The following is a 13,948-nucleotide window of genomic DNA, read 5'->3' as shown; positions in this document are numbered from 1 at the left end:
GGTTTAAAAAATTAAATTAAATTAAAATGAAAAAAGAACTCAATGTAGTCAAGCTTAATGTTTCAGGATCATTCTAACTAAATAAGAGTAAAGTTATACAGAATCTATGAATGATGTCAGGGGATACTTCATATTTTGCACATGTAGCACATTTAAAAAACTGTAAGTACAACCCAACATTAATTTTCCCTTTTAGTACTATTTCTAAAAATAACTATGGCATATGAGATCTTGAGTTCAATTCCAATCAATTCCATCAATTTTAATCAGTCATAGAAACAACTTAAAAGAAATCATTCTGTAAATTATGATTAAGAAGCATTTCAATGCAACTCTCAGAACTTGATTCCCACAATATTGATATTTATTTCATCTTGGTATGAGAAATCACCAGTATAGAAACTTCCTTTACAATTTCAGATATACAGCTTATCAAACAGTTGTCCAAGGCCCTGAGAGATTAATTTATGGTCCTGTGGTCTCACAATAGGAGTATCAAAGGATAAACTTGAATTTTGGTTTTCCTGAATACAAAGGCAAGGTGATATGGTACAAAGAGTACTCTGCTTGGAGTCAAGAAGCCCTGGATTAAAAGCTCTCCTCAAACAATAACTATATTACTAAAACAAATCACAACCACTCCAACCAATTTCCTCATCTAAAAAATAGGCAGATAAATAGAATCTCTCTCAGATGGTTCTTGCAAGAAGAAACTTTGATCAAAGTATTTTATAAACCTTGTTATGTAAATGTAAGTTATTATTTTTATACAGTGAACTCCTCTCATATTTGCCTTTTATACTGGGAATAATTTAAAAATTGATTATTTCAGGCCAATGCATGCCTGCTTACAATTTAGGATATATGGAAAGAGTGCTAGATTTGAAATCAGAGGATTGATTCAAATTCTTACTTCTACTTACTATCTTGTGACCTTAGGCAAGTCATTTAGCACTCTAGGCCTTAGTTATTTCATGTGCAAAAGGAGAAAATTAAACTAGGTGACCCCTAAAGTCCCTTTTACTTTTTCATCTACGAATTCATGATTTTTTGATTTGGTAGGAGTCAAACTACTCTACTCCAGGAAAAGAAAGAGAGTCAAGTTAGTTCTGTCTTATATTCAAAATTGGGGACCCAGCCTCACCATACCCTGTTGGCCTATACAAGTTGCCATGTCTAAGAAAGGAGTCAATTCTCCCATCCCCACATGTGACTGAACACAATTGACAGCCCAAAATTATATCTGAGATATATCTTTCCTAGATCAGTGATGAAACATCCTTGTCCTCCAGCAATCAAAGCTTCTAACACTAGCGAAAGCAAAAACCATATGACTCAATTAAAGATAAAAAACAAGCATAGATTTCCAGATCCAAGGTCTTGGTCATCTTGCCTTAACACAATACTACCCATGTTCCTATACCAGAGGAATTCAGTAAATTGATTGACTAGAACCACAGAAATGATGACCATCATGTACAAGACAACCCTTCTGTCTCTGATAGTTTCTATTGCTCTGTGGGTCTAATAGTATCATATAAATGGAAAAGTCCAACACTGTTATTCTACTAAGATTGGCATAGCAGTTCTACTGGTGGTCATGTACACCTATCATTAACCTAGAACAATCAATGTTGCCAGGGAGATGAGTGACCACTCCTGATATTGACTAACTAAACATCCTGAGAACCCATATAAGCCCACTAACTTGTAAAAATGCTCATTGCTACTACTAGTGCTGTCAGCACCCAAAGTCTGAAGAGTGCCTTAAACTATATAGCCATTAAACCAAAAATAATGAAAGATCAAAATGTGAAAAAAGGAAATGGAAAATTCCATTTAATTAACACTGAAAAGAAAAGAAAAAGTCTCCTGTCCTTCAGAAGAAACGAGAAAGGTTTAGATCCAACAAGTCACAAGTCTTAGAATAATAGAATTAGAATAATAATAGGTTAGTTATTCTAATGGTAAGTGTCCTCATTTTCAATATAGTTACACATAAGGTAAGTGGCTTCTAGGGTCCAAGGCCATTCCTATCATGTGATGTATATGGATGGACTAGAATGGAGAATACTCTTGTCAAACATAAAAGTGAAATCCATTTAAAATTCATGCTGAAAGATTTGATCAATGGAACTTACTACAAACAACAGGAATAGCTGTCTATTGGAGGAGTTTCAAAAGGACACTTGCAAATGATAAGTAGTGTAAGGAAGGGAGCATAAAGGTGTTTGCAAGCTAATGGCTCTTATATTTTTATGAGGCATCTAAAATATCTCTTAAAGGACATTTTGGAAAGCAATTTTTATTGTATTATCCAATTTCCTCTTCTGCAATAGTTTTAATGCACAATATCATTCCCATTTTGTTGGTGTGGAAACTGATGCCCAAAGAGGAAAATGATTTGCTCAAGGTCCATAAAGGTAGTAAATGAAAGAGGCAGTACTTGAACCTAGGTCCTCTCTCATATCAAACTATTTGCTTTCAATCATTCCAAGTAACTATGTCCTCTACTTACTAGCTTCTCCACCCAAAGTTAATTTTCTGTTTCAAAAGGTTTTTTCCTACCCATTGAAAGTCTCAGATCACCTGATTTTTCCATAATAAAAAGGGTTAGCTCATGCCCACCTTTACTTTACCTTGTGGCATTTTGCCCGGTGGAATGGGATAGGAGCCAAAGAAGGATATTCCATTTTGTCTATAAAAACAACCTGTTCTATTGATTAAATATTGGAAGATGTCCACTACTCAACTTCCTAGTTATCCCAACCACACTATAATTAATTTAATTTTTCATTACTTCATGACCATGATGAATTCCTCCCTCATTCTGCCATATGCTTTAAATGAACAGATGGACCTGACCTACAATAAAATTATTTGGTGGTAGAGAACTGCAGAGTTCTAGAACTGGAAAAAATTGATACAGTGTTCTACTTTATCTAAAGAATTTTCAAACTGGAAACCCTCATCAGTATCCAGCTCTTGTATGGGTTTAAAAAAAAACAAAAATTAGCATTTTTGCAATTTCTAGGACATAAGGAACATTTTGGAATTAGAACAAGCCTCTTGTGGAGAGATACCTCCTAGAAATATGAATTCTGTGGATCCTGACTCAAATGGACAATATTTTACACTATCCTTGTACTTCTCCTAGTGTCATATTGTGACCATAACTATCCACGTAATATTTTGTTGTCAGTTTACAAATGTGGCAACCATTTAAAAAATAATCCGGGGGTGGAGGGGGCAGCTGGGTAGCTCAGTGGAGTGAGAGTCAGGCCTAGAGACAGGAGGTCCTAGGTTCAAACCCGGCCTCAGCCACTTCCCAGCTGTGTGACCCTGGGCAAGTCACTTGATCCCCATTGCCCACCCTTACCAATCTTCCACCTATGAGACAATACACCGAAGTACAAGGGTTTAAAAAAAATAATGCAGGGGGCAGCTGGGGTGCTCAGTGGATTGAAAGCCAGACCAAGAGATGGGAGGTCCTAGGTTCAAATCTGGCCTCAGACATGTCCCAGCTCTGTGACCCTAGGAAAGTCACTTGACCCCCATTGCCTATTCCTTACAACTCTTCTGCCTTGGAGCCAATACACAATATTGACTCCAAGATAGAAGGTAATGGTTTAAAAAAATAATGCAGAAGTGATATGTAAGAATAGAAGAAACACTATTCCGGCCTCCCCACCAAATAATCATGTTTGAGAAAGGAATGTTTACCAAGGAGTGAACAAATGATTTCATTTCTCTAGACTATAGTTTTCACATCTTCAAAACTTCAGTCTTAGATTAGGTAATCTCTATGATGCCCTTCAGCTATTAATTTATATAATCCTATAATCTCAGAACTCCTTTCCAGTTCTAAACTTCTCCGTCTCTGTGAGACCTTCCTAGATATGGAGTCTATCATTTGTCTTCTTCAGAGAAATTTCTTGAGAAAGGTCATCCTTTTTCTGCTTTGCTCTATTCAAAAGAACCCCTATATATTATTGACCTAAAGAAGCTACACCCAAGAGCATAGAGTAAGAATTAGGTTACTTGCCTGGGACAGTAGTATAACCATAGGTGAATATAATGAATATAATAGTTACCAATGCCCAGTTTTGATCATGAATCAGTAATAACAACCCCTATCAATGGATGCCCACAATTAAGTCCCCATGCATGCAACCAGAAATGATGACCATGAGACATATTAGAGCCTCTGTTCTCCTTACAGCTGAACTTAGTATGAAGTTAATCTGTCTTGTATACCTTTCAGATATTATTTTAAAAAAGGTCTTCTCCAGGGGCAGCTGGGTAGCTCAGTGGAATGAGAGTCAGGCCTAGAGACAGAAAGTCCTGAGTTCAAACCCGGCCTCAGCCACTTCCCAGCTGTGTGACCCTGGGCAAGTCACTTGACCCCCATTGCCCACCCTTACCAATCTTCCACCTATGAGACAATATACCAAAGTACAAGGGTTAAAAAAAAAAGATCTTCTCCCTCCATCCCTCCATCCATTCATTCATCCATTCATTCATTAAACATATCAAGGCAAACTGTCCTATCAAAAGATCCTAACATTTCAGACAGACAGTGTTATAACAAGACTCTAATGCGTTTCTTTGTGGCAATTTTACCCAATGTTTTAATTAATTAACATGCAAAAATAAATTAACATGTATACTAGAACCAGAGAACTAGAGGAAGTCTAAGAGGTCATCTAATCTAGCTCTGTTTTATCACAAATTTTAACAAGTGAAACTCGAGAAAGTTTAAATTATTTGTCCTATTTATTGAGTGTCTGCAACATATGTTATACACTCTAACCCATAATTCCATTAGCTAGATGACACAAGAAGTACATTTTCTATGCACCAGGGAACCAGAGAGGATGAGTCATTCTGTTTCCTTCAGCCAAATATGCTTCTTAATGGCATTCTTGGAGAGCAGCCCAAACATTGCTTGTCTCCATTCACAGGATTCCAAGGTTCCTCTATAGTATCTTTGTGCCTGCAAGTGTAACAGCAGTATGATATGTAGATTTCCATTCACTCTGAAAGTCACTGTGTGATATGCAGCACATGATAATTTGCAAATTTATTTGGGGGAGGGCTGAGAAGTAAAGAGAATGATATTGCAGAAATAGCATAAAGGCATTTTTTATCCTCTGCCTTCATCACTTTCTTTAGGTGTTCAGAGAAAAATAAGGGGGCAAAGTCACAGAATCTCAAAGTTGGAGAAAGGACATGAGAGGCTCTGTCATATATATGAGTTCATAATTGACCAAGAATACCCTCTAAAAATAACCTAAGCAATAGTCATCTGGCCTTTGCTCTATTTATTCTAGTGAGAAGGAACCCTTTTGGAATAATTCCAGTTATAAGGAAATGGGGGAGTTTCTTGGGGTTTTTTTACCCTGATATTAAGACCAAATATGCTATTCCTCTACTTTCATCTATCATTCCTAGTTCTTTCTCCTGGGGCCAGGTAGAACAACTCTAACATCTTCTATGTGGCAGCCCTTCATATACTTAAAAACAACTATAATCTCTCCCTAAGTATTTTTTCTCCATGTAAATAAAAAAAAAGTCTAGTCCCTTCACCTGACAAACAGATGATCTCCAGCATATCAATGTCCTTTATAAAATGTGATGCTCAAAACTGACCAAAATATTGTGTATATGACACAGTCACAGTCAGCATAATGGTGCCATTGCCCATTCCATCTTGTCCTGAACACTAAATCAAGTCTTAATGAAGCCTGAGAACCAATTAGCTGCCACATCGTACTGTTAATTCATATTAAAGTTAGTGTACTGAAACATCTATGACTTTTTTAAATGAGACTGCATTTACCCATATGTCCCCCAATTTATTCTTCTGAGGATTTTATGTTAAAACTAAATGCAAGTTTTCTTTATATTTCTCCTTATCCCCTTTAAACTTCTTTGATACAACTTATCATTTTAGACTGTTAAAAAGAGTTTACTTTGTTATAGTCACAAAGTATTTTAACTATCCCTCCAAGATTCTGGCCACCACAAATGTGATAAACATTTCACCAATGTCTTTTGACAAAGAGATTCATGAGAATGTTAAGAAATATATGCCCAAGCATATGTTTCATTCCTGGACAACTATGCTAAAAAACCTTCATCTTATTTAATATCAGATCATTAATACCTACCCTGTAGGTTTAATTATTTATTGAAATACAAATCTACCTAATTTCACTGCCATCTTTTTTTTTTCCACGATAATAGCCTAGGACAGTGATGGCAAACCTTTTAGAGATGGAGTGCCTGGCCCCACCCCCACCCCACCCCCAGACCAAGTGCTGTGCCCACCTCCCCAGAGACTAAGTGCCAGGACCCTCACCCCACCTTGTCCCCTCCCCTTAACCTAGATAGGGAAGGGAGGAAACACTCCCATTAGGATACTGGGCAGAGGGGCAGGTGAAGTGAGGAATGTCCTCAGGTGCATGTGGAGAGGGGGAGGGTAACAACTCCACCCTGAGTCCCTCTAGCTTTCTAGTAATAAACTCTGGCAGGCTACTGCAGGTGTGACTAAAGAGAGGGCTCTGCATGCCCTTCTTGGCAGATGTGCCATAGGTTTGCCATCATTTCTCTAGGAGCTTTTGTCCAATTCTGTGCTAAAAGTCCAAGCAGGCCATATCTGTAACATTCCCCTATTCTACCATTCTAAAACTTTTCAGAAAATAAAAGAGCTTAATTTGGCATGATCTCTTTGGTTTTTTAGCTTGTTTGTAAGCAATGCCATTCTAATTCCTTCTGATCACTGTCTCCTCTTCTAAATGTTTATCAGCCATACTTTTAATACTGTATCCTAGAATGCTACCAAGATTCAGAATTGACTGACCTATAGTTGGCAAATTCCATTCTTTTAATCCTTCTTTGAAAATCAGAATGCTTAACCTCCTCCAGCCCTCTAGAATAGTACATTTCTCATTCTCCATAGTCTTTCAAAGATTATTGACAAAAATTCAGCAATAAAACCTTCCAGTTAGGTCAGTACCTTTAAATAAAACTTTACCTGTGACAGATTTCTTGAGTTTATCTAAGGCAGCTTGTGTTCTCTTACTATCTTTTTTGGTATTTATTCTCATTAACCATTTTTGTTCTGCCCTCTCCAGTTCAACATTTATAAGAATATTCTCCTTGACAGGTAAAAACAGAAGTCAAAAAGTAAAAATTGACCAGCTCTGCCTTCTCTCCTTCAGAGTTTTTATCATTCCATATAATCCAAATATGGGTCATCCCATCTTCTATCTTCCTTTTTTCCTCCAATACAACTTTTTGTTGTCCTTAGATTTCCTTAATATTCAGTTCTCTGCTTTAATACTGTTAAACACTTTTTATAGTACCCTGCCATATTTTTATATTGAAAATCCATTATCTACCCTTGCTTTCATCTTCTGTCTTTTAACATTTATATTTGCTAATGAGATCCAGGTCATGCACATCTATCTCTTGAGATGATTCCCTCTTTCCATCCTAATTGAAATTGTTTATCATGGCTTCTTTAGAGTTTATTCTTGAGAACTTCTTATCCCTCCTAGGCTTCATTTTCCTATAAAATTTTAGTGTGTGTGGATTTTATCTATGCTTTCTCTATGCCCTTTGAAATCTTTTCTCTGAAAATCAAGCATCTACTTGGGACTAGTCCTGGCATTCCTTCCTTCTCCTTTGTAAATTCTAAGTTATAATGGTCATTATCCTTCAAGATACTTAACATCTCTATGTCAGCAGCTAGTTCCTCCTTTTTGTTTCCTCAGAACTCCTTCACATCATTGCCTAGTCACTTCTTTTCTCCACTCTCTACTAAAGAAGTAGTTCTTTTTCCTATCAAGACCAAACCATTTATAATCTAGATCTCAATCCCTTCCTATTTCTTTTGGGAATAATAATTCCCACATTTATCCTTGAATTCTCTCAGATTTAAGTCTGTCCTAATCAACTGACTTTCCTGACTGCTTAGAATCATAACTAAATCTCCTTCATTCTTAGAAAAAAAATTACATTTGACTCCATCATCTGCTCAAACCATAACTCTGTATCTTTTCTTCCTTTCTCAGCCAAACACCGCTGGAGAGTGCTTTATTTAGGGTCCAAAGACATGGATTGAAATGCTACTTCTACCACTTACAACCTGTGTAACCTTTTTCAGGTCACCTAATTCCAAATCCCTCTGAGTTCCTCAATAGTAAAATGATAGCTTTGGATTAGATGGCTGTTGAGGTCACTTTCAGATATAAATCCGTGATCCTATACTGAACTTGGAGTTAAAGGAGCTGGATGCAAACCCCAGTTCTGTTATTGCCTCTGGGACCTTGAGTAAGTCACTTAACTGCTCTAATCCTCAGTTTCCTTATTTTTACAGTGAGAAAATAGAACTATATGACATCTTAGGTCCCTTTTAGCTCTAAATTTATCATCTTATGAGCCACAAAAATGTTATCTGTACTCATTACCTCCATTTTCCTTCCATTTCTCAATCTCTTACAGTTTGGGTTCTGACTTTAATCATTCAATTGAAATTTTTTCTCTATAAAATCACAAATCTTTTAATTTCCAAATCCAATGCCCTTTCCCCAATCCTCATGGTCTTTGAGTTGAGTTTCTCTACTATTGTTCTTTTGACTCTCTCATACTTGGATACTTCCTATAAATTAATTTTTCCTATCATTTAAATATTTTGGTTCCATTTTTACATGTATGATCACTGCTCAGCGTCATTTGCTAGATCATAATCCATATCATCTCCCCTAACTATTGGTCTTCCTCAAGGCTCTGTCCTAAAAATCTTTTTGTTCTCTACACTCTCTTGATTATGACATCAGTGCCATTGTTTCAATTATCATGTCTAAGTCTGTGTCTCCCTAATTAACATAGTCTGCCCTCACCTGATAACCCTGTGTCTAGGAATCTTGGGCCACAAACTACCTATTAGAAATTTCAAAATGGATATCCCGTCAGCATATAAACTAGTTCCTTTCACTGCACCAATTGGAATAAGAGATCTTTCAATTAATGGCATTTAGGTTTTAGGAGCAAGTAAAATCTCTCATCTATTTCAGTATCTTAATTTTCTGGCAAATTTCTCTCCAAACTAGTTATTATATGGTAACCCAGAATCTGGACTAATTATGGATAAAAGAAACCCTTGCAAAACATGTGTTTATCCAAAGATTTATTGAAGCCAATAGTTTACAAATGTCTGGGAATGTAAGTATGATCCTAAACTTCAAAGTCTTTTTTTTTTTCAGATTAGAGTAATGGTGAGTCATTCTCCCAGACTGAACTTCTAAAGATGAAAGATGGTACCTAGCTTTCCCTTCTTGCATAGAAAGAGCCTATCTCTAATAAATATCTAATAAATCCCCCTTTTAGAAGGGGAAATGGGATTGGAGGAGCAGGATTTGTAGTAGTCCCAGAATGGAGACTAGGAAGAAGCTATTATTTTCTATCTCCATTTGCAGATGTTTCTGTCCTAGGTCACTTTTCTCTCATTACACTATTTCACTTATGTTTTCAGTTTGTTTTTTAGGATTTTGAGTGCAGTAATTGATTGAAGGAGATGAGAGCATGGAGAAAACTCTTCCCTCATTTGTTCAAGATTAGCCAATATAAAAGGTATAAGAAGCCTTATTTTTTTTCCAGATAAAATAGTCAGATAGGCACTAGCATTTACATCTTTTAGAGTAAGGCAGAATGATATTCAAAGATATAGAAGTCTAAAAAGAATAATAATAAACTTATGCATAGTCAAAAAAGGAATCAGGAAACTGCAGAGAATAGATATTATGGAAAGTATTGCAGCTCTTAAAAATGCTTTGGCCTTGCTATTGTATCTCAAACTCAGTGTGTCTAAATCTGAACTCATTATATTTCCCAAAATACTCCTATTTCAAACACCAATTTCTGTTAAGAGTATTATTATATTTCTAATCCTTCATGTTCACAAACTCAGTCATCTCCTGTTCATCACTTTCCCTCACCCCTTGTATGATTTCATTTGTCAAATCTTGTCAGTTCTACCCCCACAATGCTCATTTATCTCATATCCATTTCATCTCCAGGCATATAACCTTCACCATCCTACAGATGAGGAAACTGAGGTTCATCAGAGCTAAATTATTTTTCAGAGACATACAAGCATTAAGCATACTTAACTTTTTTGAAGTGGTTAAAATCACCAAACAATTTCCTAAATAAAGCAACTTGAGTTGAAATATTTGATTCTTCATATTGTCCCAACCTTGAAAAGATGAGTTGAAGGAGGAAAACCTTGTGTGGTAGAAAGAGGGATGAACCAGAAGATAAAGGGTTTAAATCCTAATTCTAACTTAAGGCTAGGTGCCTTTAGGAATCAGGGTAGGAAGAGCACTTGAGAAGGAAAGATCAATTCCCCAACTCCTCTACAACTTTGAGCAAATCTTTTTTTTCCCTTTTGGGACTCAGTTTCCTCCTAATTCAAAATATTCAATTAGATAAGAAAATTCCTACAGTTTCACCTCAAAATCCTGATAGAAATTTCTCTTAGCCTAAATTTTGTTATGAGTAAAATGGGAATACTTGGAATTATTAAAACCACTGAGGTGGTTTTAAGAAAATTCTTTATAAGTCTTACTATATTATAGAAAAGTTATTATTATGCACCTTAACATTGTTTTAAGTACTATTAGTGATGCAAAGAAATATGATAGTCATTTCTTCCTTTAATAAACGTAATACCTAATTTAGGTAGACAAAGATATATGGATGGGGGAAAAAAACACTTTATGGGACTGAATACTGTATAGTACAGATAAGAACATTATTGTACTCAGTAGGTTCAAAATTCTGAATTTTTTGCTCAATTCAATGTAGAACATGCCTTGCCTTGGTAGATCAAATTTGAGAGACTTTTGTCAGAAAAAAAAAAATCCATAACCCAGTTATATAGGATTTCTAAGAGTAATGAACTCTGAAGCTCAAAGCTAATCCTACCTCCAACCCTATGATAAGTGATGAGTATCGCCAACCCACCAAGAATTCCCTTAAATTATATCAGGATTCTCAAAAAGGAATCCCAGGATAGTGCACTAGATATACCCCAAAGTGTTTGGTGTGAGGACAAAATGAGATATTTTTTGTAAAGCACTTTGCAAACCTTAAAGCACTATGTGAATGTTAGCTATTATTTTTATTCTCATGTGTGCACTGCAGGTACCTCCCATGAATTGCATGGAACTTGCACCTCCAATCACACCGGTATATGTGAGTCTCCCACTAATTGTATAGAATTAATGTCTGTAATTAATCTGCATGCTCAAGCTTTACACCTCTCCTGTATAATGTTGCCATCTTTAACAGTCAGTGAGTCTGGAGTCTTCATGGCAAAGGATAATATTACCCTGCAGTGAACAAGAAAAGTTTGAGAACCAATGAAGTGCCGAATAAGAATTTGTATTCATTTATTCTGTATTGTTATTTGTAGGTCATGGAACAAAAGGAGTATTTGAGCTTCTATCAGGATGGAGGAGAACCAGAGAGAACCTGCCCTTCAAAGACAGGGTCGCTGATGCCTATTCTGATGTGATGGTCACCTATACCATGACCAGTTCCTTGTACTTCATTACGTTTGGTATGGGTGCCAGCCCTTTCACCAACATTGAGGCTGTGAAGGTCTTCTGTCAGAATATGTGTGTCTCCATCCTATTGAACTACTTCTACATTTTCTCTTTCTTTGGCTCCTGCCTGGTCTTTGCAGGCCAACTAGAACAGAACCGTTACCACAGTATCTTTTGCTGCAAAATTCCTTCTGCGGAATACCTAGATCGTAAGCCAGTCTGGTTCCAGACGGTGATGAGCGATGGGCATCAACAGACTTCTCATCATGAGACCAACCCCTACCAGAACCACTTCATTCAACATTTTCTCCGGGAACATTACAATGAATGGATCACAAATATCTATGTGAAACCGTTTGTCGTTATCCTCTATCTCATCTACGCTTCCTTTTCCTTTATGGGCTGTTTGCAGATCAGCGATGGCGCCAACATCATCAGCCTGCTTGCCAGTGATTCCCCCAGCGTCTCCTACGCCATCCTACAGCAAGAATACTTCAGCAATTACAGTCCAGTGATTGGATTTTATGTATATGAACCCCTCGAGTACTGGAACGGCACGGTCCAGGAAGACTTACGGAGACTTTGCAGTGGCTTCACCGCCGTGTCGTGGGTTGAACAGTATTATCAGTTCCTGAAAGTCAGCAACATCAGTGCAAGTAACAAAAGTGACTTCATCAGCGTCCTGCAAAATTCCTTTTTAAAAAAGCCAGAGTTCCAGCACTTCCGAAACGATATCATTTTCTCCAAGGCGGGAGATGAAAGCAATATCATTGCTTCTCGCTTGTATCTGGTGGCCAGGACTAGCAGAGACAAGCAGAAGGAAGTAATAGAAGTATTAGATAAACTTAGGCCCTTGTCTCTTGCCAAGAGCATTCGGTTCATTGTGTTCAATCCTTCCTTTGTTTTCATGGATCACTATGGCTTGTCTGTCACCATGCCGGTTCTGATTGCTGGCTTTGGGGTCCTACTGATGTTAATTTTAACCTTCTTCTTAGTGATCCACCCTCTGGGAAACTTCTGGCTAATTCTCAGCGTCACCTCAATAGAGTTGGGCGTTCTGGGCTTGATGACGCTGTGGAACGTAGACATGGATTGCATTTCTATCTTGTGCCTTATCTACACTTTAAATTTTTCCATTGATCACTGTGCACCCCTGCTTTACACATTTGTATTAGCAACTGAGCACACCCGAACTCAGTGTATCAAAAGCTCCCTGCAAGAGCATGGGACAGCCATTTTGCAAAACGTTACTTCTTTTCTTATTGGGTTGGTCCCCCTCCTGTTTGTGCCTTCGAACTTGACCTTCACACTGTTCAAATGCTTGCTGCTCACCGGGAGTTGCACGCTTCTGCACTGTTTTGTTATCTTACCTGTTTTCCTAACTTTCTTTCCCCCCTCCAAAAAGCACCACAAGAAAAAGAAACGTGCTAAACGAAAGGAGCGGGAGGAGATCGAGTGCATAGAGATCCAAGAGAATCCTGATCACGTCACAACTGTCTGAGAGGCTTAGACAAACTGAATTACGTTTTTTTTTCCCTCCAGATGTCGCACAGAGATGCAGAAAAGCTCAGACCTCAGCTGCTTGGGCTGGCCAAATGTCACAAGGCAAGCCAGATTCAGAATGGATTATTCACAACACATCAAAGTGCCAGCTTTTTCTGGGGAGGGGGGAAATAAGAGTTGGGATTTTTTTTTCCAGAAAAGTAGTTCTATTTCGAACTTTAGTCTTCCCTAGAGAGTGGTTTCTTAAAGTAATCATGAGGCTTTGCAAGGGAATCCGTGAACTAGTCATATATTAAGATGGAAGGTCAAAGTTATTTTTGAAGAGAAGAGAGTTAGAAGTATTGGTGGTGGGGGAAAGAGCATACAAAACGGGAAGGGGGGGAATGAAAGAATTCTCAAATTTGCCCTGGCACTTTTCATATTTGTTTTCTGAACAGATTGGTCCAAGGAAACCTATGCACTTGGGAAGTAGATATTTAAATAAGTCTAAACCAAAGGACTTCCCAATTCATTTTCTGTGTATGTGTATATATATATGTTTATATGTATATATGTGATATATACATATACATGTATTTGTATTTAAATATATATTGTGATCCATGTGGAAGAAAGTGCCCATTTGCAGATTTGCTGGCCTTTTCTGCAACTGTGCACTTTGGCCCTACCCAAATACAGAAAACCAACTAGGGCCATTTAAAATCAGCTGAAAGGTCAATATACTTTGAAGGGGAATTATCAACAATATGCTAAGTTACCTCTGACTTGTGATAAGCAGAATAAACAAACCAACAAATGCATTAGAAAGGATTTGTGAGGGGACCAGT

At 37.3% G+C, this 13,948-nt stretch overlaps 1 protein-coding gene across 1 annotated transcript in view; it reads left to right on the top strand.

Annotated features, from left to right (window-relative positions):
* Positions 1-13,119, top strand: part of PTCHD4 (patched domain containing 4) — a 343,096-nt gene extending 329,977 nt beyond the window's left edge. Inside the window, exon 3 of the mRNA XM_044675933.1 lies at positions 11,486-13,119. Within this exon, the coding sequence (XP_044531868.1) occupies positions 11,486-13,119 (1,634 nt within the window). The remainder of the gene's footprint in view (positions 1-11,485) is intronic.
* The last annotated feature ends 829 nt before the right edge of the window (positions 13,120-13,948 follow it).

Source organism: Gracilinanus agilis, chromosome 4 (assembly GCF_016433145.1).
Source record: "Gracilinanus agilis isolate LMUSP501 chromosome 4, AgileGrace, whole genome shotgun sequence".
NCBI lineage: Eukaryota > Metazoa > Chordata > Mammalia > Didelphimorphia > Didelphidae > Gracilinanus > Gracilinanus agilis.
The sequence above is the reverse complement of the archived record's forward strand: the minus strand, read 5'-3'. Positions and strand labels throughout refer to the sequence as shown.